This window comes from Lutra lutra, chromosome 13 (assembly GCF_902655055.1).
Source record: "Lutra lutra chromosome 13, mLutLut1.2, whole genome shotgun sequence".
Lineage (NCBI taxonomy): Eukaryota > Metazoa > Chordata > Mammalia > Carnivora > Mustelidae > Lutra > Lutra lutra.
This window is the reverse complement of record NC_062290.1, coordinates 59,469,218-59,495,815: the sequence shown is the minus strand read 5'-3', so window position 1 is coordinate 59,495,815 and position 26,598 is coordinate 59,469,218. Positions and strand designations below refer to the sequence as shown.

The 26,598-nt window shown below is 48.8% G+C and overlaps 3 protein-coding genes across 16 annotated transcripts in view; 2 read left to right on the top strand and 1 right to left on the bottom strand.

The window, feature by feature from the left end:
• Positions 1-13,786, bottom strand: part of TMEM8B (transmembrane protein 8B) — a 30,798-nt gene extending 17,012 nt beyond the window's left edge. For 2 of the 7 annotated variants that reach the window (XM_047700973.1, XM_047700971.1), the window contains exons 1-3: positions 13,655-13,786; positions 4,298-4,487; positions 386-440 (exon numbers count right to left, since the gene is read on the bottom strand). Coding sequence is in view for 2 of the 7 variants with exons in the window: in XM_047700969.1 (XP_047556925.1) it covers positions 3,728-3,935; positions 4,298-4,487; positions 9,270-9,813 (942 nt within the window). In the remaining 5 variants the exon portion in view is untranslated. Of the gene's footprint in view, positions 1-385; positions 441-3,727; positions 3,936-4,297; positions 4,488-9,269; positions 10,133-13,654 lie in introns of those variants that run through there. The other 5 variants (XM_047700969.1, XM_047700970.1, XM_047700975.1 and 2 more) reach the window with 3 other exon arrangements.
• On the top strand, positions 9,237-22,157 carry FAM221B (family with sequence similarity 221 member B). Of its 6 annotated transcripts, none has more exons than XM_047700985.1 (8): positions 10,277-10,787; positions 13,035-13,154; positions 13,209-13,950; positions 14,099-14,242; positions 19,663-19,773; positions 19,941-20,138; positions 20,325-20,444; positions 20,584-20,789. In XM_047700985.1, exons 2-8 carry the CDS (start codon positions 13,035-13,037, stop codon positions 20,763-20,765), a joined length of 1,617 nt encoding a protein of 538 aa, XP_047556941.1. In that variant the 5' UTR covers positions 10,277-10,787; the 3' UTR covers positions 20,766-20,789. The 6 variants fall into 6 exon arrangements, with proteins under 6 accessions (XP_047556940.1, XP_047556941.1, XP_047556939.1 ...); XM_047700983.1 differs by adding an exon at positions 12,835-12,931 and having other exon boundaries at positions 13,035-13,950; XM_047700984.1 differs by lacking the exon at positions 10,277-10,787 and adding an exon at positions 9,237-9,364 and having other exon boundaries at positions 13,035-13,950.
• Positions 22,158-24,152: 1,995 nt separating this feature from the next.
• HINT2 (histidine triad nucleotide binding protein 2) lies at positions 24,153-26,521 on the top strand. Of its 3 annotated transcripts, none has more exons than XM_047701000.1 (5): positions 24,153-24,320; positions 25,696-25,836; positions 25,934-26,038; positions 26,152-26,224; positions 26,339-26,521. In XM_047701000.1, exons 1-5 carry the CDS (start codon positions 24,318-24,320, stop codon positions 26,428-26,430), a joined length of 414 nt encoding a protein of 137 aa, XP_047556956.1. In that variant the 5' UTR covers positions 24,153-24,317; the 3' UTR covers positions 26,431-26,521. The 3 variants fall into 3 exon arrangements, with proteins under 3 accessions (XP_047556956.1, XP_047556954.1, XP_047556955.1); XM_047700998.1 differs by having other exon boundaries at positions 24,168-24,430; XM_047700999.1 differs by lacking the exon at positions 24,153-24,320 and adding an exon at positions 24,378-24,532.
• The last annotated feature ends 77 nt before the right edge of the window (positions 26,522-26,598 follow it).

Here is a 26,598-nt window from a genome sequence, read left to right as displayed (position 1 = left end):
AGATACCAAGTAAGCAGTTAAATACAAAGTCCAAGATGCAAAGAAATTAGGACTCATGGAATACACTTAGAAGATAAAACTTACAGGTGGTATTTAAAACTGGAGACACCTAGCAAGAAAATGGAGAAATAAAGAAGGAACTGCCTCAGGACCAGGCACTGGGGCCCTACAAAATGCACCAAGCAGAGAAGACATCAAGAAAGGAGACAGAAGGAGTGGTGGGCAGGAGAAAATCAGCACAGTTCTATAACGTCATAAAGGCCACGAGGAGAAAGTACTTCAAGAAGGAAAGAGTAATAGAAGGAACTAGTCAGCAGCTAGTTACTACTTAACTCTGGAGAGAGAAGTGGGGACTGGAAGGAGTGAAGGGAAGAGGAAGACTTACTTTTCACTGTATGTCTTTTGTACCTTTCGAATGTTGTACCAGGTGCATATATTACCTATTTGAGACACAAATATAATAATTTAGAAGGAGGAGAATGAGCACTGTTAGCAGATTTTAATCTCTTCAAGTTGAGATACAGAGTTACACTTGGTCTGGTTGATGGATTCAGTCGAATCCTTTCTTCTCTACTATCTGCTTCTTTGCTTTCCTTATCCTTGATTTCATTATTTTACCTGCTTTCACTTACTTTCAAATCTTGGAGCTGGAAGAAGGAAGCATTTGAGGAGAACACTGCTCCAGACATTTGGAAAACTTTCCCCTAATGAGCCATGTGGTGCCAGATGTTACCTATAGTCCAAAGGCCAGTCCGTCAGTGCAGACTGGGCTTCACAGAATGAACACATGCTCCAAAACAGAGAAGGCAAGGCAATGGAAGGCATAGGTCAAGACAGAAGAGGTGGACAGGAAAAGGGGGAAAAGGAAAGAAATGAGAGGGCGCCTGGGTGGCTCAGTGGGTTAAGCCGCTGTCTTCGGCTCAGGTCATGATCTCAGGGTCTTGGGATCGAGTCCCGCATCGGGCTCTCTGCTCAGCAGGGAACCTGCTTCCCTTCCTCTCTCTCTGCCTGCCTCTCTGCCTACTTGTGATCTCTGTCTGTCAGATAAATAAATAAAATCTTTAAAAAAAAAAAAAAAGAGGAAAGAAATGAGATCAGTTTTGAACACTATGAATTTGAGAAGATAGCAAAAGAACAGTAAAAATCGGCCATGCCCCCACTGTATGCCAGGCTCTGTGCCAGGTACTAGGAATATGGTAGTGAGTGGCACAGACACAGGAGCTCACAGAAGTGTAAGACTAGAGCTCAGGAGAATGGCCTGGACCAGAAAAGTTACTTCCCTTTAACAACCTCTTAAAAGTCCTGATCAGTCTCAGGATAAAGTTCAAATTTCTAGGTCCTTCACGATCTGGCCTCTGCTCATTCCTCTAGCTCCCTTACCCAGTCCAACAACCAGTCCTCACCGAACCACTTCAGTTCTCCCTTCTGCACATTAGCCCATGCTAACTCCCACCACCTGGAATGCCCTCTCTTGCTTTTTCAACATCAGGCCTCACTTCCTGTTTCTTAAAACCACCTCTACCATACTACCAAACTGAGTTAGCCTTTTCTCCTTTGTCCTCTTAAAACATCTCCTGTATCTCATTAATACGCATCTTATTTATCTGTGTCCCTTGCATGCAATCCAAGGTCTGGGACAAAGCAGGTGTCCAAGGACTAATGTCTAAAGAGAGGTCTGAGCTCATCCCCAAACCTGGGGAGGGCCCTAGAAACAGTGCTGCCTTCTTATGGTCAGGACTCTTCAGTCCCCACCTGAGGCCAAGACCCACAGTAAGTCAGGACAACAATATAAGGAAAAAGCAAGTCAAGAAGACGGAGCCCTGGAGGAATGGTCTGGACAATTAACTCACAGGCTGGAGTCTAGGGAATTTACCAGAGAACTTAAGAATCCTTAGAGGCCCATATAAGATTCCAAAAGATAATCAAATTCTTAGAGGAAACACAAGGATGATCCTTGCCCACCCCTCACCCCCAAGTCTCTAGAAGATGCCTTAACTAAAGACCTACATCTCTCATGATATCCAGGTCTGCTGTCATTCATGGGCAAGGTATAAATGTGCCACCTTATCTTTAATATCACCATACCTCAGGAGTTCTGCCCACTAGCCCCCCAGCTTGCAGTTCCAAGTCTCCAGACCCCACTTGCTGTATTTAGATGCAAATGGTTATGTCAAGGCTGGTTCTGACCTCTCCTAACCAGGCACCCAATTCCTCTTGCTCATCCAGAAGTGTTTTTAAATAACGAGAGCAGGGCTTCAGAAAGATTTTTCCTGTCAGTTCTCACAAAGAGAATCAAGGATCAAAGTTACAATCAGGAATGGGCTCTTTGGGATTTGGCCAAAGACCTAAGGCATTTCTTGAAATAGAATAACCCTTAGGTCTGATGAGAATCAAGACCTACCTAGAACCCAGAGCCATTTCTAGGTGAGTTCCCGACATGCTGTCATCCACAGGGCTCCCAGGCCTTGACAAGAAATTCTCTGGGACAGCCCTTTCAGCAAAAATAGGCCCATCACTGAGGCCTTAAGATACGACCTCAGCCACAGTTCCCATCGCTGACAACAGCAGTGCCAGTGCACCTGTCCTGTATAATTCTCAGCTCATTCAAAAGCATCATAACACCTTCTCTGAACACTGTGCTATAGCAGGAGGAGGAGAGGTGAGTTTGGTGTAGTCACAGTGCCGCTGTCCTCAAGGAACTCAGCCTGGAGAGATACAGCTGAGTCAAATCTTCCCCTGATTGGAAATTTCTGCCCTTTTCAATGATCAATGGCCAAGTCCCACTAGCGTTTGTGTTCTTCAGCATCCTGTTCTTTAAATCCTTGCTCTGCTTATGCTCAGTCTTTCACCCTTACCACTGGCCCCACACACGTAGCCACTCCACTCTGCCAAAGGCCAGCTTATCATACCCTCCCTTCTTGCCAATGGACAGGAGTAAGAAACCTATAGATCCTCTCACTACAAGGAGGAAATCTAGCTCATTCCTGGGAGGGACAGGAAAACTTTGTGGCATTTCTTTCCCCTCCAAACCAGAATGGAGAAGCATCCTGACCTTTGAACCTACACTGCACACTTTAAACACCTCTATTCTATGAAATCAGAGCTGACATTTGGAGAAAAGAAAAGCAACAGTCAGGACAGACACCAGCTGCCCAAGGCCTCCTTTTAACAGGAAAGGATTTCCCTGTCCCCAAATGTTCTTCTGTGGCCTTCCAGAGGGTGTAGGGAGCTGAAATCATGATAGAAGAGGAATGTTTTCTCCCAGATGGACCAATAACTGGGCTGGAGCTTATGAGAGTCTGCAGGACTATTACCAGTCAAGATGTAGAACAAGACCAGTCCTGGGTTTGTGCAGCAGCATATAACCAGTCCCTGGCTGGCTTCTGATCACCTTGAATAACCCTTACACCTTCTAACAGGGACACCCCTCCACAGTGCCAGGGCCTGTGACTGACTCCAGACTCTGCACTTTCCCTTCAGGACCCACTATGTCCTCCTAAGGCTGCACTCACTATATCCTCCTAAGGCTCCCAAATTGCCTCCAAAAGATCACGACCTCTGGCCCACCAGGTAAACTGCTGGCCTCTAGCCATGGGCCACCCTAGCCACCCTTATGCTGTTGCCCACCCTGGCACAAGGCTGGTATGCCAGGTGGCCTGTGAGGGGGATTCAGCAGATATGGAGAAGCAGCTTTGGCCCCCTCCTACCCTGGGCAGCATCAACCCACCTTGACAGAGATGTGGCCATGGGCCTGGGGAAGGTGGGCAGCCAAGAACCAGTCCCCAGGTAAGGGGCTGCTGACGTTAAAGATGCCTGAGGTGCGGTTGGGCAGTGTCCAGCTGAGGGTCAGGGAGAAAACCCCAGGAACAGCCGTGTCCCCTGGGAAGTGTGTGTGCAGGGGATTGATGACAGGGGGTGCCCCGGACCGGAAATACCTGGGGGACCAGAATGAGAAGAGGAAGACAATAGGCAATGGGGTGGGAGACGGGAAATGGGGAAAAGAAAGAACTGTCACTCATTGCCAATAGCACACGTGAATTCCCTATACTGAGACATACAGCAACATGTTCCAGGTCAGGAGTCAGGGCATAAAGAGTAAAACATCAGCTCAGGCTCACACAGTCAAACAGTAGTCAGGAGACAGAGGTCTTGTCCCTTACTCAGTCACACTTCAGTCTGGACAAGGGTGAGGGGACAAGGCCAGGAGGTCAGTTTAGATACTCATACAGTCACACTTTAGTTTGGGAAGTGCTCTAGGGTTGGAGGTGGGGGTCAGAATGTTAACTCAGACACTCACACAGTCACACTTTGGTCTGGGCAGTGGTCCCCAAAGGTTCCTCCCTGTTCCTTGAAGATGATGAGGTTCCAAACAGCCAGGAATGTGTCCTCAGGAACATGGAAGTGGAAGAGCTCGGTGCTGGCAAAGGAGCGGAATGGACTCAGCTTTCGGGGTGAGCAGGTGGAGTAGTCAGTCAGGAAGAGGCCTCCTGGGGAGCAGGCAAGAGAGAAAAGAGCAGGGTTGGACACAGGGTACTTTCATTAAGCAACAGAAACACCAGTCTTCCTCACCAATAGCACCAACTCAACAAATATTCTTCCCTGAGCCAGGAGCTGAGGCTCATGGTGGCCTAGTCATCATCTGCTTTAATCCTTATAATGACCTTGGGGGAAAAATGACCTGTTTTTACAGATAAGGAAACTAAGGCTCAAACCTAGATCAAACTGAGGATTCAAACCTAGATCTCACTACATCCTAAACCAGGACCCTTTATATACCCCCCACAGCGTCCCTCACTGAAGAGTCATTGTTCTCTTCTTAGCAAGCTTAACAAAACAGAGGTGTGAATGGCATGTGTTTGGTGGGGGGGCAGACGGTGGGGCACATGGGTTCTTTGGCCACTGAACAGACTAGAACTCCACCTGTGGAGCTTGGGAGTCAGCACTGAACTGTGTAACTTCCTTGTTTATTTTCTTCCCCTTTCTATTCCCCTGTGGTTCCAGGAGCAGTAAAAACCCTCAGAAGCTTCACAAAAGCTGTCTGTATACTGGCTCAGGGCAGGAGGGGCGAGGGGGGGGAAGTGTGGTGAGGATGCAAGGGGCCTGCTTGGGTGGCAGAGGCAAAAACAGGAGCTTGTAGGCCACCATGAGAACTCCCAGGAGAGGAGGGGAGTCATCAGGTCCTGTAGGATTCAGAATGAGCAACCAGAGGGCGTTTCCCCAGAGGGAGGCCCAGTGATGCAGTCAGTCAGTGACTCAGTGGAATCTCAAACCACCTGGAAATATTCACACTTGGGCTTGGGGGGACAGGTCATCTCCAACTGAAGTGTCAAAATACAAGTACCTGATCATGGTTGTTCACAGCAGAGCCAAGGTGAGCAAAAAAGTCTGGTGTCAGCAGCTCTCCAGGCAAATGCATGGGCACTCGGACTACTGTTGACAGTGAAAACCACCCAGTAACTCAGAGGCACAGAAGAGTGTCCCTGATGGCAGGCAAAGTTCTGGAGAATCTGACTGCTCTGGAAACTTAAGATCAGCCCTAGAGAAGCACAGAAGGGTGCCCCCAGGACTGATGAGAAGGCTGGAACGCCAGCAGCTTTCAGGACAAAGCAGGGGATAGAGGGGAAACTGCGGTGGGGTGTTTTCAGCCAAATAGTAAATACCCACAGGGCATACCTAGTCTGACAAACTCCCTTCCAGAAATGGGAGCTATACCTCAAGATGAGGTATTGAAATAACAGAGAAAGAGGCATCTGGGAAAGGGAGGTTGCTGAAGGAGGGAACACTGGAAAGGAAGGTGCTATTGAACTTCAAGGTCACCCTGCAGGGCGCTGCCCTAAAGTATGTAAATATTGGCCCTAGACTGGCCTATGCTCAGCTTCAAAGCCATGGCTTCAAAGCCAAGGACTAGTCAGTCCAGTTCAGACCATAGGATCAGTCTCAACTGTCAGCAAGGAAACCCTGCCCCCTTTCGAAATAAGCTCTGATAACAGAGAAGCCAGAAGCCAAGAGCAGAATAGCCTGGCTACTATTGTTTACAAGGAAGTGGAGCTCTGGAGCACCCTCTGCTGGGTTTAGGGGAGAGCTTCTCCTCCCCAAAGCTGGTACTAGGGATGGGTCATCGGATGGGCCACCGCTATTGCTAGGAAGAAATACTGGCCAGGCCCTCAGGGCAGACCCTCAGAGAACAGGTGGTGAAAAGCAGCTAATGACTTTTGGGAAACAATGGATAAGCACAAAGTACAAAAGTACAAGTCCAAAAAAAACCCTGTGATTCAAAGGAACATGGCAAGGCCTGGAGAACTGGGAAACTGGTTAAGCCACCCAAAAAGTGGCCAGGGGCTACAGAGGTCATAGAATGGGCTGGTGGGAAAAGTGAGTGAGCAGCAACTGGACATGATGGGAGGAACCTAGAAGTTCTGAGGGCAAATGCTAGAGGAGGTGTCCACAGCCCCATTCACTCCAAGCTTTGGTTTGGCATTTCACAATGGCCTACAGAGCTGTGTCCCAGAGGAAGCATGAGTAAAGCCCTAGTCAAGCTCAGACAAACCTGCCCTGGATGTTCCATGCTTCCACATGAAGCTATGGTGATTCTCCACCACCATCTGAAACACACATGCGCATGCGCGCGCGCACACACACACACACACACACACACACACACACACACAGGCAGAGGCTGGTCCTGCTAGTGACAGCACTAAGTAAAACAAAAGGTCACTTCCTGGGATGGCAAGGCACACCTGAGCTACGCAACTATAGTCAACTGAGCCCAAGGAAAAGACCCAAGGATTAGGACAGACCAGGAGACCCAGGAGGTACCTTCCATTCCTAAAATGAGACTGAAGCCAACAAAAAGCATTTACTAACATGCTATGTGCTCTGATGTGCTGTGATGGTCCTGTGACACTGCCAGCCTCTCCTCAGGTGAAACCTGTCACCACCACCAGGTCACAGAGCACCTCTGCAGGCCAGGACACAGCCACCAGGGCAGGGATTATTAACAACATGAAGGGCAGCCCTTAGTAGAGCCTCTTCAGAGCTCTTTTCCAACTTCATTACAATTCTCCCCAAAGCACCTGAGCCTACTTCTGGACAATCGTCTTTTAATCCACATCTTTGAGCTTCCTACAGTTCTGTGGCTGTCAGCCACCGTCCTCTCCTAGCCAGCCCATGCTTGCTCAATGGGCTCGCGAACAAAGAAGCCATGCTGGTAGGGATGGAAGCTAGAACTGGGCTCAATAGTAGATTCTCTCTCACCTAAACTGAAAAACTGGTTTGGCTACTACCTCTACTGAGTGCCTAATTTGCCAGCAGCAGTCATCAACACTGAGCCCCTCTATAGCCCCTTCCTTCCAAGAGTCAGGCTAGGGGCACATGGATTACTCCTAGATGTTGTGGGAGGCAGCAAGCACTGCCTCCAACTAAGAAATGCACTTGGAAAGTGACACTTCGTGATCTGTCTATGAGAGAAGGAAGAGCTGAAGAGGAATATGTGTGGCCACAACACGTACTCTCCCCCTCACGCTATAACATAGGTACTCGGAGGACTTAGGGCCTCATATGCACGCCACAGAACATACTAACCACAAGCATGCATACACACTGCACATGACCAGCATTTCCCCAGTCCCCTCAGGTACACAAACACATAGGTACCCAGATGCCAGTGAACACACATATAGAGCTTGGACACTTCTGCAGGGGCATGACCTTTGGCCTGTACTGATCTCCTCAAGCTTATACACTGAACTAGGTCCCCAAAGCTCACTGAAACTCAACTCCCACCCCAGCTGTTCTGTTATTTTTTTGCCAAAGACTCCCTTAGGCACATCTCCATCCTATCTAGAGTGCCAGAGGGGACTGGGGGCTATGAGGCCATGAAGACTACAGTCATCTCCTTAAGATGGGGCCAACTTGGGGCGCCTGGGTGGCTCAGTGGGTTAAGCCGCTGCCTTCGGCTCAGGTCATGATCTCAGGGTCCTGGGATCGAGCCCCGCCACGGGCTCTCTGCTCAGCGGGGAGCCTGCTTCCTCCTCTCTCTCTGCCTGCCTCTCTGCCTGCTTGTGATCTCTCTCTGTCAAATAAATAAATAAAATCTTTAAAAAAAAAAAAAAAGATGGGGCCAACTTTATGGCCTATCTCCTACAGCCAGGACCCCCTCCTGCTCCCACTTTCCACCCATTAAGAAGTTGGGCCTCCCCTTCTCCAAATCACTTGCACCCTGGATGGTGCTCCTAGGCTAACAATTGGCTAATGAGGAAGAGTTTGTGGATTAAGCACCTGTGTGAGCAGACAGAAGACAGGACAGGTTGTGCTTTCAGTCCTCTCTCAACTGGGTCTATTTTCCTAACAGGCATATGTTGCAGTGAAAACAAAAAACACTAGTATGAAACAGGAATTAGGAAACTTTTTCTAGCCCCAGTACTGCCATTTACAAGCTGTATGACCTTGGGAAAACTGCCCCATAACTGAGCCTCAGTTTCCCGATCTATAAAATGGCCTCTGTATTTCAAGACTGCTCTAAAAGTATCAGGAGGGCGCTTGGGTGGCTCAGTGGGTTAAGCCTCTGCCTTCGGCTCAGGTCATGATCTCAGAATCCTGAGATGGAGTCCTACATCATGCTCTCTGCTCAGCAGGGAGCCAGCTTCCCCTTCTCTCTCTACCTACTTGTAATCTGTCTCTCTCTGTGTCAAACAAATAAATAAAATCTTTAAAAATAAATAAAATAAAAGTATCAGGAATTATTCCTAAGCAAATCAAACTTATCTGGAATAAGACTCATTACAAGAAGAAAACTAACCCATGTCCATCTGTTTGCTACATGCTGTTCTCAAAACTGTTTTCTTAACCCTGTTTTAATGCATGCCCAGTATCTCAAAGTTCAGGCTAGATATTCCCACACTGGACTAGAGGCTCTCTGATATAGGATCATGCCTCCCCCATAGAACTTCCCTTGCAGAAGAAGCTTCCAAGTTTTCCTTCTTGGAAAAGCAAGAGTCAAAGCAGGGTCAGGATGCCACCAGGAAAGAAAACCTTAGGGTCTCTGACCTGGGGACTATTAGGCACATGCTGAGCCTCAAGCCCACAATTTCCTCTCTTCCTACCCTCCCAGTTTCTCTCAGTTGTGTAAGATCTCTCTCCTCCCTATTTCTCCCTACTTCTTCCCCAGTGATCTAGTTGCCCAGGTCCCAAGTCTCCTGAATCCCTCCAGTCCACCCCTCCCTGCCAGAACCCCATCCCTGCCTCAATCTTCCTGCTTCTGCACTCACCAGCCCCTGGGCCAAGGACAGAGAACAGCAACAGCAGCAATAAGGCTGGCGGCAGCTGGAGCCCAGACCTGAGTCGAGGCTGGGAGAGGGGCAGGGTATGAGAGAAAGGGGTGGGTAGTGGGAGAGACTTGGGTAAACACAGAGATGAGGGCAAAGGCTGAGATAATGGATTAGGCTGTGCTGGGCACTGGGGCTTGAACAAGGGCAGGGAATGGGATGGAAGGAGGGGCTGTAATGGGGACTGGGGCAAGGGCAGGATTTGCGCCCCGGGTTTAAGCAAACACTGGGAATGGGGTTGGGACAGGGGTTGGGCTGGGATTTGTGACAGGAGGTGGAACAAGGGCAAAGGAGGGGTTGGAGGCCAGGACAACCACAGGGACTGGGACTTGGACTGAAGAGGGGGCCTGGGTTGAGACTCGGATCTGGGCATTCGCTGGAACCCAGGCCGGGGCAGGGGCCGATTTGGGAAGCGGGGCGAGGGCGGGGCTGGGGGCCAAGGGCTGGATGAGGATAGGACGAGGGGCCGGGACAAGGGCTGGGCCATGGCCGGGGGAGGGGGCGGGGCCGGACAGGCCAGCGCGGGTCGCGCGCGGAGCTGACCCACGGCTCCGCTCCCCACCCCCAGGGAGTGGCTTTCGATGTCCTCGTGGGCCCGGGGCCGGGGTCAGGCCGGCTGAGGCCAGGCCGGGGACCTGGGTAGGAGTTCAGGCCTGGGCGACTCCGGGCTGCGCTGGACGGGCGATAACCAGGCCCCGCGGCGGCGGCCTCAGTCTGACGTAGTTATGACGCTCCGCCCCTCTATTAGCTCGATTGGTTCTTCTCAGTATAGCCCACCCCCTGCCCTATTCTATTGGTCTCCAACTTGATTCTGCGGGCCTCCGAGGACAGACTCCGCCCCAGCCCCTTGATCCCCTGCCTTTCTCACCCCAACCTCGGAGCCCGGTTGCCAACCTCAGATCCTCACAGCCCCCAGTGATAGAACCACAGACATCTCATAGGAACCCTACAGAGACCCTCACAAACCCAGACACCTACGGACGTCCCCCCAGATGTCCGCAGACTATCCAAACACTCTCACAGAGATCCCGCAAACCCCTTTAAAAGAAGTGAACCCTCTAGGCTCGTCCCCTCCGGGTCCAATGCAGCCTCCTCTGGAGACCAGTGCTGTTGCCACGGAGACTCCTGGGCGTTCCGGTTGCCCTGGAGACGGATCCCTCCGCTCCCGGCCCGGGTTCCAGAGGTTTCAGTCAAGCTCCTCCCTCATCGGCCCCGGAACCCCTCATCCCTCCCCGTCCCGCCCTCCCCCAGGTCTGGCCAGAGTTCCTTTGCAAATTTCTGCAGGTGTCCAACTTCCCTCCCCAAGTGGTAGACTTGAAGGCAAGGCTTCTCATTACATAGCAACCGCAAGGCGGGTCTCATCCAAGAGCTATCCACCCCTCGCTAACATTTCCCCTTCCCAGCTTAAGACGAGATTGTGACCTAAGGAAGGACTTGTAACAGCCAAGCCAAAGCCCAGAGGTAGGTGGTTTCTCCAAAGCCTCCTCTTCCAAACTCTCATACCACTCCCCTCCTAACACCTTCTGCCCCTTTCCAACTCAGTCCAACCCCCCCCCAATTCTGTATTTTTCATCCTTACACTCCCCCTCCGCCACGTTTACTCCCCACAATTCCCTCTTCCCCTTCTTTTTCTCCTTCTTCTCCCATCCTCTGGTTCTCCACCCTCAATTATCTTTTTCCTCTTGCTGAATGCCTAGTCAGATTCCTATCACCCTACCTCTCTCCCTACTTAATGTCCCAAACTTCCCCTTTAGAAAGACTCTAATGAGTGGTAAGTGGTGTGTTTAGTATCTCTGGAGCATGGCGGGAAAGTAAGGACAACAGAAGGCTAAGGCTGGAATACTTAGGCTCTATTGCAAATAATGACAGGCCTTGAATTTCAGGGCCAAGAAATTTAAACTTAATCCTTAGGCTGAAACAATTGAGTGTTTTGTTTTGCTTTTCTTTAAAGATTTTATTTATTGGGGCGCCTGGGTGGCTGAGTGGGTTAAAGCCTCTGCCTTCAGCTCAGGTCATGATCCCAGGATGGATCATGGGATGGAGCCCCGCATCAGGCTCTCTGCTCAACGGGGGAGCCTGCTTCCTCCTCTCACTCTCTGCCTGCTTCTCTGTCTACTTGTGATCTCTGTCTGTCAAATAAATAAATAAATCCTTTAAAAAAAAAGATTTTATTTATTTATTTGACAGACAGAGATCACAAGTAGGCAGAGAGGCAGGCGGAGGTGGGGGAGGAGGCAGGCTCCCCGCTGAGCAGAGAGCCCAACCCACGTGGGGCTCAATCCCAGGACCCTGAGACCATAACCTGAGCCAAAGGCAGAGGCTTAACCCACTGAGCCACCCAGGCGTCCCCAATTGAGTGTTTTTAAGCAAAGGAATGACATTTTTAGGTTTATGTTTTTAGAAAGATCTCCATTGGGTCATTAATGAGGACTGACTTCTTTTGGACATCCTTCCAAGACAAATTTGTCACACCCCACTCCAGAGCGTCCTGACCTTACCCCAGCACAACACCAACTCATCTGTATTGTTATTTTGGTTAGCCAGATCTCCTTCCCAGGTTCTTTCAACTGAGTCCAGTGCTTAGCACAGTGCCTAGGTGAAAGTGTAAGATTGAGTTGTTTATAAAAGCAAAAGTTACATAAATCAGTGAAAGAATGGCTGAGTGGATTAATACGCTGGAGGAGGCAGAGGGGTGAAGTTACTATATAATCAAGGTAGAAAATTCTGAGAACTTGAACAAAATTAGAGGGAAAAGAAAAAAGAGAGTGGATTTTGGAATTATTTAGAAGATAGGAAATACAGTCCTTAGTGCCTATTTGTAGATGAGGTTTGAGGGGAAAGGATAAGACCAAAAATGGGGCGCCTGGGTGGCTCAGTGGGTTAAGCCGCTGCCTTCGGCTCAGGTCATGATCTCAGGGTCCTGGGATCGAGTCCCGCATCGGGCTCTCTGCTTGGCAGGGAGCCTGCTCCCCTCTCTCTCTCTCTCTGCCTGCCTCTCTGTCTACTTGTGATCTCTCTCTGTCAAATCAATAAATAAAATCTTTAAAAAAAAAAAAAGACCAAAATAATTCCCATAGTTCAGCTTTCATGCCCTGCCGGACATCCATTTAGCCATGGGTATGAGTGTTAAGTACAGGGATTAAAAGGTCTGAGCTGGAAGTATGGATTTAGGAAATCATCCACATACCAGCTAGAAGTAACTGAAGCCTTGAACTTGAGTGACATCATCAAGGAAGGGTGTATGTGGTCTCTAGACAAAACCAGACTGCACTCAGGGCCCTGCCGAATGCATCATGGCATTGTCTTGTACTCAGGAGCAAACCCCCACTTTGGCTTGGTATCCCAGTCTCTAGAACTCTACTGCCTGACCTCTATGGTCCTAAGGCCCAGGACGTGCTCTTGGACTAGTCAAGTTGCTATGTTCAGTCTCCCTCCTGGGTCACGGTCCTCTATTACCATCTACTGATGGGATTCTGACCGTTTCAGCCTTTTTCTCTCTAAATTCCAGCTCCCTCACAATCTGTGGCCACATGTCACATGGGGTCTAGGCACACAGAAGAACCTCCTGGCACCGAAGTTCATCTTGCTTCCCCCTTATATCTCAGGTGCACAGAAATCCTTATCCTAACTCCATAACCCCCACTGTACTCTGACTTGCAGACCCTCCAGTCCCAACCTAATGAAGGCTGTACCCTATTCTACCACTAGATGGAAGCAGACAAGGTCACAGAAGAGCCTAATAGCACCATGGATACAGAGGAGCACCCCTCTTCAAAGGACCTCTCTGCTAAAGAATCACAGGAGCCCCCTATCCCTGAAACACACTTTGAGACTTCCATCTCTGAGACCCCCTTAGAGCCCCTTGCCGCTGAAACCCTTTTGGAGCCTTCCATCTCTGAGACTCCCTTAGAGCCCCACACCTCTGAATCTCATATGGTGCCACCTGCTTCCCAGGCCCTTTTAGAGACCCATGCCTCTGAAACCTCTTTGAAACCTTCCATCTCTGAGACCCCTTTAGAGACCCACACCTCTGAATCTCATATGATTCCATCCACCTCCCAGGCCCCTTTAGAGACCCCCACATCCAAAACCTCTTTGAAAACTTCCATCTCTGAGACCCCTTTAGAAGCCCACACTTCTGAATCGCCTATGGTTCCATCCACTTCCCAGGCCCCTTCAGAGACCTATACCTCTGAAACCCTTTTGGAGCCCTCTATCTCTGAGACCCCTGTAGGATACTCTGAGAACCCTTTGGAAACCCCTATGCCTGAGACCCTGTTGGAGACTCTCATCTTTAAGGACCCAGAGAAACGTGTTTTTTCTCATACCTCATCACAAGACCATGTTCCTGTATCTTCCCCTGATACTCTGGAGGAAGACCTCTTTAAGTATTCTCCCAGTGAGGTCTTGTGGAGAAGGAAGTCCAGCCAGATCTCTGAGTATGAGAGCCTTCAAAAGCACTCCCTTTCAAGCCCTTCAGCCCCGGTCCACCTGGACACATCTGCAAAGGAAGAGGAAGAGGAAGGAGAGGACAAGGAGCAGGTGGAGGCCACTGACAGCAGCGCACACACAGCTCAGCCAGGACAACAGCCGGGCAAGAAGAAGGGGAAGAAAGGATTTAGCCGTAATTGTGCCTGCACTTTTCCCCATTCTCATCACTGTCTTATACCTGCCCCAGGAGGAGGGGATTGGGTTACTCTTTAACCTGGCCTCTTCTCTTAGTTTTAGGGCCTCCACACTTCTCCTTGGTTACTCAGCTTCTCCCTTCCCAGATTACACAGCCCACCCAGTGGTCCCTGCCGAGCAAACAGAGCTGGTGGAAGTGGCTAAGGCAAGGCCCAGAGAGAAGTTCGGTGCTCAGATGAACTATCTTTTCCAATGGGAGAAGAATGCAGCCCTGAGTGCCATCCAGACAGGTGAGCCCAGAAAACCCTTCAGAAGCCTGTGACAGGCCATGGCCATCCTCCAATCCAACTGGACCAGGGAACCTGCCCTGATCAATGGATTGCTGTCCCCTGTGGAAATGGCAATGCTAACTGCCTTTAATCTAGGAGGGGAGAAGCCAGGTGGGCCAATGTGGATAGCATGGTACAGAAAAAAAAGTGGGGATATTCATATAAAGCCCAGGGAGGGACAGGAAGCTAAACTAAAGTTGTTAAAAGGAAAAAAAAAAAAAAAAGAATGGCCATACACTAGACCCACCTCTAGGGCTCTGAAAGCCTGGACCAAACAGACCTTAAGGCAGAGATGGCCCAGGACCCTAGACAGTCCAGGAGACTTGTGGCTCTGACATGGCAAAAGGCCTTGGTCCCCTTGGTGGAACTTCACTAAAAGGCTGTCACCCAGCATGCCAGACTCATTATCACCTAGGTACCCAAAAGCTGTGAGTCTCTTCACCAAGGAGGAGAGTGGGAACTTCAAGCCCTGTTGATTCCAAGTCTCAGCCCAGAATCAGTACTCTTGCCAGCCCCATAAGTGGCATGCTGTGCTTATGTATGCCTGCGTATAAAAGGTGTGCAGATGGAAACCCATGCCCCCCAGTGCAAGCATGTATACCTGTGTTGCTGAAATTCATGTCTATAGCAAATACCTTCAGAATGAAGGCCACCCCGACCTGCTCTGCAGATTCTGGGGTTTCTAGACAATTCAATAGACAGGAGTTCATTTATTTTTGTCTTTCATACTTCCTTTCCCCTTATGATAGTAAGAGGGTTATGTTGAAACTAGATGGGCCTAAGATATAAAGACAACCAGGCAATCCTATGTCTTCTCACTCCTCATGCAATTTACTCTCCTCATTCTCATGCTGGGACCCTTCCCCCTGTCCCCCTGGCCAAGAAAGTCACAATGATCTCATCTGTCTTAATTCAGGCATTGAAATGGCTTTGTTTGCTTATTTTAACATCTTCTGTCACCCTTATTCTTCCTGGAAATGCAAGGTCATTCTCAGAACCTCCTGCCTGCTCCTCATTTTTCAAGGCTGCTATACTTCTCCACATGGAGCTTCTTCATTTTCCTGTTTAAACAGGCAGCTTTATGTAGTAATTTAAGTGTCATTCAATCCTGAAAAAGGTATTTAGGGTTCCCTCCTAATATTGGGGATCTTGAGTCCCTAGAGAATCAGTATGTGTGCTGTGTAGAGAAGGATCAAATGTAAGCTTTTCTTTTATTTAGTCAGCATTTACTGAGCACCAGCTGTGTGCCAGGCATTGAGCCAGGTGTGGAAGCAGTGGCTGGTGGGATGTCAAAAACAAAATCCTTCAAAAAATGTGTACTCTAGGGGTGCCTGGGTGGCTCAGTTGGTTAAGCATTTGCCTTCAGCTCAGGTCATGGTTCTAGAGTCCTGGGATCAAGTCCCGCATTGGGGTCCCAACTCCAGGGGGAGTCTGCTTCTCCTTCTGACTTTCTCTGCTCTCATGCTTTCTCTCTCTCTCTCTCAAATAAATAAATCTTTAAAACAAAATGTGTACTCGAATGAGAGACACCAATAAGGATAATTATAATTCATTCTAATAATTTCTATGAGTGAGGTCAGTCCACAGTGTCTCATAAGCAGAAAAAAAAGGGCACCTAATCTTGGGTGCTCGGGGAATAAGTCTTGGAAGGGATGACTTCTCAGCTGGAATCTGTAAGATGAGTAAGAAGAGGGGGACAGGTAAAAAGTGAGGGCAAGGTGCCAGTAGGAAAGTGCAAGAAATGTTGAACAGAGCTCAGAGCTCAGCTCTGGAAGGGCAGAAGTGTACAGGCATTTCTGTGCAAAGCTCAAGAGTTGGGATTATAACCTAAGGGCAACTGAGAGTTACCAAAAGGTTTTAAGTGGGACAATAACATGAGCAAATTTGTGGTTTTGAAAGACTGCTCTGGCAGTAGTGTAGACTTCAGAAAGATAAGACTGCACATAGGAAGACTACATTGGGCAGTGGTAATAATAATCCAGGTGAGAAGTAGATGCATGGAGGTGGAGAGAAATAGAACGTTCAAGAAATGTTAAGAAGGTAAAACTGACCTTTGGATCTTTGGATGTATGGGATAAGAGAGAAGGACATGCCTGGAATGACCCCCAGGTTTTTGGCTTAGATACTGATTGGATGATGATGCCATTAGAGAAACAGAAAAGATGCATGATAAGTATGTGTTTGGATGAACAGAAGACAAAGCTTGAGGGCCAGGTTTGAAAGGAATAATTGGCTGTACCACACTTGAAGAGCTGGTGGAACATGCTGTTGAAAAAGTCTGGAGATACCTGACTATATGTCTGGACTGGAGACATCCTTCACGTAAAAATAGCTGTATGTTGTATGGAGATGTTCTAAGCAAAAAGAGATGTTATCACGCAAATATTATATGAGCATGGAATCAATTGTCCCTGTCTGGTATTTTCAGAGTAAACATCTGTGCCATAGACACCTTTGCCACAAATAGTGCACCACAAAATTAATTGACCATAAGGCAATTTGCCATAAAAGATAAAAAAAATAACTAGTTGGTAGTTTTGTTTGGCAGTTTGTTAGTTTCATCAACTGGTTGAGTTTGGTTTCATTTCTCCATTGACACAGTTCTCTTATTTTTTTTTTTTAAAGATTTTATTTATTTGACAGAGAGAGATCACAAGTAGACAGAGAGGCAGACAGAGAGAGAGAGGGAAGCAGGCTCCCTGCTGAGCAGAGAGCCCGATGCGGGACTCGATCCCAGGACCCTGAGATCATGACCTGAGCCGAAGGCAGCGGCCCAACCCACTGAGCCACCCAGGCGCCCCAGTTCTCTTATTTTTATATTACATAAATCTTGGGCTTCATAATTCACTGTGTCTACACAGTGACACAGAGTTTTAAACCCACACAACTTCCCATACAACTTTGGAATGTCTATCAATGGACATGTGACAATCTGTCGAGAACAAAGAGCAGTGTAGAAAGCTTTCAGAACATAATACAAAGCTCAGTTACAAATATGTATCCTAGTACTTGGAAACTGATACCTCTTAGTGAAAGGGAAAATTTTAGCAAAAAAAGAAAAAGTGATGAATAATGAGCAAAAAACAAAACAAAAACAAACTGATGAATCAACACGCCAAAAAAAACCCAAAAACAAAAACAAAAAACAACCAAAAAACAAAAACATATACTACTATGAATTTAAGACTTTGAAGACAAGTGGTTAGGTACGATCCACAAAATAAAATGAGTTATTTGCATGCTATTGCCATGAATCTGTTCTATACATTTTAAATTCATTTTAAATTCAATTTTTTTGCATTTTGCAATAAAGCCATTTTTAATTTTGATATTCAGTTTCCATGTTTCATTATGCCCTTTTTAATGAATGTCCTTTTTTTTTGTAATTTTATCTTTTGTGGCTAAATTGTCTATGGCCAATTGATCATGCAGTGAAAATGTTTGCAGTGAAAATGCTTGGGGCAAAGATTTTTAAGGCGAAACTACATAGAATCACCTTGTACAGAGTCAAAATGGCATCCCAGATAATGCCTCCTCCCCCTGCCAGTCCTTGTCCACTTATAACAGGAAGAGTGTTTGGAATCAGAGCAGAGAGAGGAGGGTTCCACTCTGGACTACATGGCCTGATGTCAACTGTCCCACTTTAAGAGCACGGACACCTATAATGGAGTCTGAGGTATAGTCACCAGTCTCTGTTAAAACTCTAGTCTTCATCTGAGAGCTGAACACTGACTCCTATATCGTTACTTGGACTTGACTCTCCCAGGCCCCCAGGCAGGACCTCAATCTATGGGAACTGACCCTCCTTCACCTCCACACCTCATCTGCTCAGCCTCTAGAAGGAATTCAGAATTCCTCTAGTAGAATCCTGGCCCCCGCTCACCTCCATTGTGACTCTGCCCATACGCTGCCCCTTCGACCAAGCCTTGCTGGTGTAATGGGGTGCTGGCACTGTGGGCTGTCAGTATCAAGACAGAAGTAGCAAAGCCAAAAGCCACATCTGGACAGGCTTTAGACCCTTAAAGACCATGGGTAAGGCAAGAAAACCTAGACTGACAATTAGGCACAGAATTGTGAATTGTGGCCCTGGCCAAAGTCAAAGACCAGAGGACACTAACCTCAGGGATATGCCTATAATACAGGGTCTCTCTTCCCTTCTGAAGGAATTTCCTCCTTCATTTACTCAGTCAAGGAGTCTGTGCTCTCTGAGCACCTATTTCGGGCCAGGCCCTAAGCTAGGACAAGAGATGCAAATGAAAAGCCAGACCCCTCCTTAGAAGAACTTAGTTTAAGAGAAACATAAGTGAAAAAATCGATTCCAATGCATTGTACTGTGATAGGAGTAGCGGGAAAAGTCAAAATCATGGGCCCCTAGACAGAAAGAGGAAGTCAGGGAAAACTTTTTAGCGGAGGTGACACTTCACTGTAGCCCAATGGGAATGGGTCCTATGGCTGAATGTCCCATTCCATGAGGACTCATCCAGGATTCTTGCCTAGAAATTGGAGTACTCTCAGGTCTCCTAAAGGGTGAGAAAATCTGAGTGGAATGTACTCTCTGGCTCTCCTCCCACATTTACATGGCTCCACCCTTGCCTTGTAGTACTGCCGACCTGTGAAGCCAGTTTCAGATCCCACTGTGGAAACCAGGCTCTCAAGGGTTGTGGCATCTCACTGGTGCCTGCTCTCAGGGACACGTCTTAGCCTCACAAGCTTCGATTTCTTGATCTTCACCACTCATGACTTCTGGCCTACCTCTTTCTCCTGATTCTTGGAGAACCATAGGCAGACCTTCTCAAGTTCGCAGACAGCATTAGTTCCGTAACACCAGGAACACAAAAAGGAAATATGAAGGTGCGAACCTTGAAAAGTGAGGAAAGCCCTCCTCCTGGTCCGAGAGCTGCCCAAACTCCTCCTCCTCTGCCTCTGGTGCCTTCAAAAACCATGCTTCTGAGGTGCCAGTCCTCACCACCTCCTCTACACCTGGCCAGTCATCTTCCCTTCCCTCACCTTAGACACTTCAAGGAAACAAAATAAAGTTGGGCTTTAATGTGGGAAGGGGAAGAGATGGGAATCTTCACAGTCACAGAGAACTTGGCAAGATTCATGTTCATCTTCAAATAAAATTTCATTTATAATTTTGAAGATGGTCTTCAGTCATTTCTGACAGGCTAACAGAGATGGAGTGGATCCTGGGGTGGGAAAGGAACTGAAACCCTTGTGGAACACTGAGAAAACCTGGTGGGAAATTGTCTAAAGGGGTGGGGATGGGAACTTCATGGGTGGAGGTGAATACATCTAGGCGGAGAGGTGAGAACGCCTTGGGCAGGGGGCTTGCGCTATTTTTCCTTCTCACTTTTCCTTGTTAATCCCTCCATACTCAGGTCTCTACATTGGCTGGCGCTGCCCCCATTATCTATGGGACTGTTTCCGGATTGGAGATGAGTCCAAATGCTTTTGTGGACACTTGCTGAAAGAGCACCAGATCATCTCAGGTAGGGAGAACTGACCAGCCTCTGTCAGGGGAAGGGATAACTATACTCTGGCCATATGACAGAAAAGTGTGTGTGTTGGTATGGGGGGTGGGGGGAGTTGGCATGGGAAGGCCTGGATCTATTAGGTGTTCCCCATTCCCATTAGACATTTCTCCCCATTCCCTTAGACATATCCGTGCCCTGCAATGTGGGCCAGTGTCGCTGCCTCATGTTCTGCTTTATCCCATCACGCCCAGAGGAGGTGGGTGAGTTCTGGCTCAAAAGACGAGCTACCTTTGACCCCAAGGCCTGGAGGGCCCAATGTCGCTGCAAACACAGCCATGAAGAGCACACAGCTACTGGGTCCCATCCCTGCAGGGTGAAAGGTAATTTCTAGGGTGAGGGGAGTACAGGGGTGGGCATGGGTAGGATGCAAATAGTTTGGGAATAAGGATAGGGGAACTGGTAGAAGAAACCTGTGTTTGTGGTTGGTATGGAAGAGATGAGAATGTAGTCAGCCTAGGGGGAAACACCAATTCCCTATACTTGTCTTGGCTTCCTCCTTGCCCCAGGTTGTTGCTGCAATTGCTTTGAGTCTAATTTCCTCTGTGCGGCCTGTGACCGTCGCTGGGAGGAACATGAGACTTTCTTTGAGACTGAGGAGACCCGGCGACGAGGAGGGAGGCCTCATGGTGAGGGGGCAACCTAGAACAGTGGGGGTCTTAGTCAGAAGGCCGGCAGGAAGGTGCTCCCACCCTCAACCATCCCCTCCAGGACTACCTCACCCTCTCACCCGCTGCACCCCATACTTGCACCGGTTTCTACCCCCAGGAGCAGACTATATGCCTTTTGCAGAGATGCCTACCTTCCGAGAAGCCATCGTCAGCAACTCTGACTCTGAGGCTCTACAGAAGCAGGGGCCCTCTGGCCGTCCTGGCTCCCACTGCAGAATCCCGGGGCCTCCTGGCCCACACAGCCTCTGGCCAGACCCTATGTCTGACTCCCACACCTGACCCTTTCACCTCTGCTTTTCCCTCCTCCAGGCACAGACACTATCAACACCTGGCGCAGGCCTCTTTGAACCTGGCTCAAATCATCAATAAAAGGGAAGTCCCTGGAATCTGGCCTGGTTCTGTATGGGGCAGATAGATCCTAGGATCTTAGAGTTACACATAATGCGGGCAAGAGAGAGGACCACAAAGGAGACAGGCTGGATCAAGCCAACTGCTTCCACCAAACCCACATTTGAGATGCTAGTCTGGCATCAGAAGGACAGAGTGGCTTCAAGGAAGCCAGGGAGGGAGGGGGTTTTTGGAAGAATAGAGTGAACACTGGTGTTGGATGCAGTTGGAGATGCCAGTAATAAAGACTGAAAAATGTCCACTGGATTTTACAATTAGGTCTTTTGGGCACTTCAGATAATGTAGTTTCAGTGATGCAGTGGGGGCAGAAACCAAACCCAGTAAGTCTGAAAGAGTTTCTTTAGGAAGCTTGGATGAAAAGAGCAGGAGAGAAGTCAGACAATATCCAGAGAGAGATGTGGAATCAAGAAACAATTTTTAGGAGGGAAAAAGGGGAGGAACCAGTAAAGGAAGATCTTGAAGGATACCGAAGAGAGAAAGAGATGCCTGGTGAGACATCCCAGAGATGGAGGGAGGAAATGAGATCAGGGCAGAGGTGAAGGGATTTGCTCTGGACAGGAGAACCACCACCTCCTAAGACCAAGAGGAAAGAAGAAGGAAAATGATGGGCCTTCACTGAGCTGCAGGAAGCAGGATCTTGTGGAAGTTCTCCCTGTGAAGTAGGAGACAAGGTCAGTTGCTGGTCATGAAGGCAAGGGGTAGGAGTGGGGAGTAGGAGAGAGGAGAAGATTTGGGAAGGCTAATGTGGGAAATCACAGAAAAACCTAATCAGTGGGCAGTTGAGGATTCAAGTACAGCTGGAAGCAGGAACCTAAAGAGGAAGAGAAACACAATAGTTAGATTGAGTTAGATTGATAGCTGATGATGGGAGGGTGTCAGGAAGGATTATCAGGAAAGTCAAAAAGAAGGCTTGAGAATGTGGGGAGAGCTGACCACACAAATGGACAGAACGTAAAGCCAGGAAGCAACTGACAAACTGAAAAAAAAGAACAAAGGAACAGAAGTCTCTAATGAGGTCCAGTAGCTGATGTAGTGGTGGGGATCAGTACAGGAGACATTGGTCAGAACCTACAGAGAGCTGCAGCTCTTAGATGAGAGCATCTGCCAGGGATCACAAAGACTTGGAGTAAAGAACTGTGGACAAGAGGCTGAAACCAGTGACTGTGGCCCAAATCAGTGAATCATAGTTATTTTTACAAGGAGTAGGAGATTCGGGCTCTAATGGGCTCTGTGATCCTAGGCAAGCCGTCTCTGGGCCTCAGTTTCTGGCTCTGTAAAAGAATAATCACTGTGCTACCTGCTTTCCCTGAGAACCCAAAGAAATAACCAGTTTCAAAGCACTTTGTTGTCGTCTACCATGCCTGGCCAGTTTCCTTCCCCTTCCTAGATCCCAGCTGCTCTTACCTCTTGAGCTTCTCCAAAGCAGCTCTATGGGCTGCTGCGTTCTCAGAGTCACCACAGAGAACTGCATGTAACCTCTAGGGCACAGAAAAGGCCAGTCTTCATTTCCCCACATTTGGGGAAGCTAGCTATACTTCCAAAGGAAGAGATGCAATCTGGACTGCTAGAACTCCTAGAGGAAAGTACAGGGTCAAATGTCTGCCCTTTGGAGGATAAAAGGACTTTCTAACAATAATACAGCTATAGCAAATGTGGTTACTATCTCTGGAAGTAAAGAGTTCTTGGCTGGTGATATGCAATTAGCGCCATAATGACCATTCACTAAAACTAATTCAAGAGTCAGCAGTAAAGGAATGGCTACTGTGAAAACTCATTCAAACAATATGCAGAGGGTGCCTTTGTGGCTTAGTCACTTGGGCATCTACCTTGGGCTCAGGTGGTGATCTCCAGGTCCTGGGACGGAGCCCTGAATGGGCTGAGGCATCCTGCTTCCTGCTCAGCAGGGAGTCTGCTTCTGTCTTCTCGCTCTGCCCCCATCCCACCGCTCATTCTCTCTCTCTCAACTAAAGTAAAATCTTAAAAACTAATAAATAATAGGCAGACATTACAAAGTATATTTACATAGACTAATAATATGGAAAATTGATTGTCAGGGGCATTACATATTATGAAATATTACATATTATGTAATATTTTAAAACATTTTTTAAAAAGATTTTATTGATTTATTTGAGAGAGAATGAGTGAGAGAGAGCATGAGAGAGGAGAAGGTCAGAGGGAGAAGCTGACTCCTCAAAGAGCTGGGAGCCTGATGCGGGACTCGATCCTGGAAGTCCGGGATCATGACCTGAGCCGAAGGCAGTCGCCCAACCAACTGAGCCACCCAGGCGCCCCATATTTTAAAACATTTTAAACATTACATGTTTTAAACATATATATTTTAAACATATTACATATTATGAAAGCAAATGAAACACCAAATATTATTCATTCCACAATCGTTGAGCACCTATCTATGTCAAGGACATGAGCTAAAACAAACAAACAAACAAAAAAAAACCTAAAGATACAGTGGTGGCTTTGTCCTAAGTGTTGAAGTCATACTAAAACTTAACTGTGTTAGTATATCAGCACTCTGTGACCCCTGTTCCTTCTGTCAAAAATATATATTCCGGCAAAACAAAATATACTACTGAGGCATTTTCCCTTGTTCTTCAAACCTGACTAACTGAAAATGACAGGAGCAAGGCTAACCATTTCCGATTAGGAAAGAACACTGGATACCTATGCCTTTGCTTATTAGTCGTGTGGCAAAGACAGGCCCCTCCCGTCGCACCCCCGTTTAAAAAGAAAGGGAAAAAAAGGGGGGGGGGGAATGCCCTGAAAACAAACTGCAGAATCTTCAATCTTGGTGTTTGGACACAAGAACATAAACTAAGGAGAAACTGCCCTTAGATGAGTAAATTTTAAAAATCTCTGAAATGCTCAAGGGGCTGAAATGCCCTTTTAGGAAGGAAGCTGGGTATCTATCCCACCAGTTAAAGGACCCCCCTCCCAATTCGCCTTCTGCCCCACTCGCCTGGAGCCGCCGCCCCGCCCCCCTCCGTGGTCTTGGCCTTCGCGGGTTGCGGTGGTTCCCGGAGCCAGCCAGCGCCGAGGTTTCACAGAACCCGCCCTCTTCCTGGCCAATGCCGGGAGAGGGGCCACGACCTTAGGGGCTTGGTGCCACACGAGTGTGGTGCAGCAGAGCCAATTGGAGGAAAATCCCACCTGGTGGTCTAAGCCTTCCAATGGAGTGAGATACTCTCTTGGCGAAACTACTTAGGGGGCCCAATGGCGAAGGAACCTTCACTCTGACCAGAAGTCGAGGCCAATGGAGTGGAACACTCGCCCTCCAGCTGGCAGAAGAAGCCAATGGGATGAAAAGATTCCGCCTCCGGGGTGGTGGCGGAGCCAGCGGAGTGAACGGCACCACCCTCTGGGCTAAAGGGCAGCGAGCGGCCCAGAAGCGCGACCAATGGGATGGTAGGGCTAGCTCGCGGCGGCTGGCGGAGCCAATGGCTGCCGCTCACTGGCTCCCGGGCGGACCCACTTCGGGCTGGCGGCGGGGCCCGCGTACTGGGGTTCGGAGAAAGGTTCGGCTACTGAGGGGCAAGATGGCGGCCGCCCTGGCGCTGGCTGCTGGGCTGTGCGTGGCGCGCAGGGCGGTGGCGGTGGCGGGGCCGCGGGGGGCACAGGTGAGAAGCGACCGTGGGAGCGCAGAGGGCGTCCCGCGGGCACTGCCGTTCTCCGGGCCAGGGGTTGGCGTTCCTCCCCCAGGCGCGCGCGGCCCTGCGGCCTCGCGGGAACGGAGCCCGGACGCCGGGCAAGGAACGGCGCCCCTCCCGTGGTGCAAGCTCCGGGGCTGTGCAGTGAGGTCGGGCTGGTGGGCAGCGGTGGCCGACGCCCTGCACCGGCGGGGGCGCCGAGGTCGCGAAGGGTCAGTGGATTGGCTGCTGCCTTCTAAGCCTACCTGAAACCCAGGTGACCGAACGCCTGCTCCGGGCAGCCTCCTCGGCGCCCCCTGCAGGAAGTGAAGTTTGTCTTCTCGGAGCCCGTCTCCTGCCCCTGTCAGGCCCTTGGCCGCCTGAGCACGCGTATTAACCTCTCATCTTCTCCACTTGTCAGAGGGGTCAGGTTCATCCCACCTCTTTCTCCCACAATGTGACAACACTGACTTCAGCCTTCTCTGAGCCCCTGGGAAACTGGGTCCTCCCTACCCACAATCCCCTGGGGCTGGGGTTGCTGAGTTCACATAATTCTGCCCTTCACTGATTTAAGGGACTGAAGTTAAAATTCACAGAGGTCAGATCTGACATCAAGACGTGCTTGTGTCAAACTTGAATAAAACGGGTAACACAACTGAAAGATCAGGCAACAGGTAATGGAAATAAGTGGAAACTTAGTAACAAGGTGTGAGTAAATGGAAAGGGCTCCAGTGGTCTCAAAGGTGATACAAACCACTCCCTTTATTTTATATTTAAAGCCAAGAGGAGGGATTTATCTAAGGTAATTCAGTGGTAAAAGAAGAACTGGGACCTAAGTGTCCAGTTCTCATCCTGTGTCCTTTCTTCCGAACAGTAACTAAATTTACTAGACATGTTAGGAACAGGAATCAATTGCACTGCTGAATCCTGCATTGTAATACGGCCTTTATCTAACCAAGCTCAGCACTATAACCCTACTCTCTGCTGCTGATGTTCTGAAATTCAGGAACTTGTCTTTTGGATGGGAAATACTAATAGGTTCTTAGAAGAATGAAGTTAATGACTAACAGAACCCAGCCTTTGCCAGCCCTGACTCACTATATGGGAAAGGTATTGTCAGCTCCCTCCCTCGGGTATGTCTGACACACCTTCAGGTCCGAGGAGCTGCAGGTGTGACTGATGGAAATGAAGTGGCCAAGGCTCAGCAGACAGCTCCTAAGAGAGCAGCCCCAACGGTCTTCTCCCGGATCCTGGATCGAAGCCTCCCAGCTGATATTCTATATGAGGACCAGCAGGTGGGGTGCCTTTAGGGTTCGTCCCCTTAGGAACTTGTGAGATACATCAGCCTGTTAAAAAGTAACATGGTGGCCTCTGGCCTGTCACTACTCCCAGTGTCTTGTATTCCGTGATGTGGCGCCTCAAGCTCCTGTGCACTTCCTTGTCATTCCTAAGAAGCCCATTCCTCGGATTAGCCAGGCTGAAGAAGAGGACCAGCAGGTGGGAAGAGCAGAGCCAACATTTGGCTTTGGGGCAGGGGAGCCCTGGACAACAACTAGAGGTTTTTCCTCCCTGTAAATGAAGCCACCTGTCTCCCTCCCCTTTCCCTGTAGCTTCTAGGACACCTTCTCCTTGTGGCCAAGAAGACAGCAAAGGCTGAGGGCCTGGGAGATGGATACCGACTTGGTGAGTAACTTTTGGTCCTTGAGCCCCTCACCTATAAATTCTCAAACCTGTCCCTCAGTCTGATCTTTAGTCTTTGACCTTTCCCATGTTCCATAACCCCACGCTCTATTTCAGTGATAAATGATGGGAAGCTGGGTGCACAGTCTGTGTATCATCTGCACATTCACGTACTTGGGGGTCGACAGCTCCAGTGGCCTCCAGGTTGAACCTACCAACTGACCAAGAACCCCAGACCTGGATGCTTGGAGTGTGGGGGGGAATGAACCCTATGATGCTAATAAACTTGATCTCCCTCGATTTTGGATCACTGTCTTAAATATATAAAGATACCACAAATAGGAAAGAACACTGATTAAACACAATGATCTCTATCA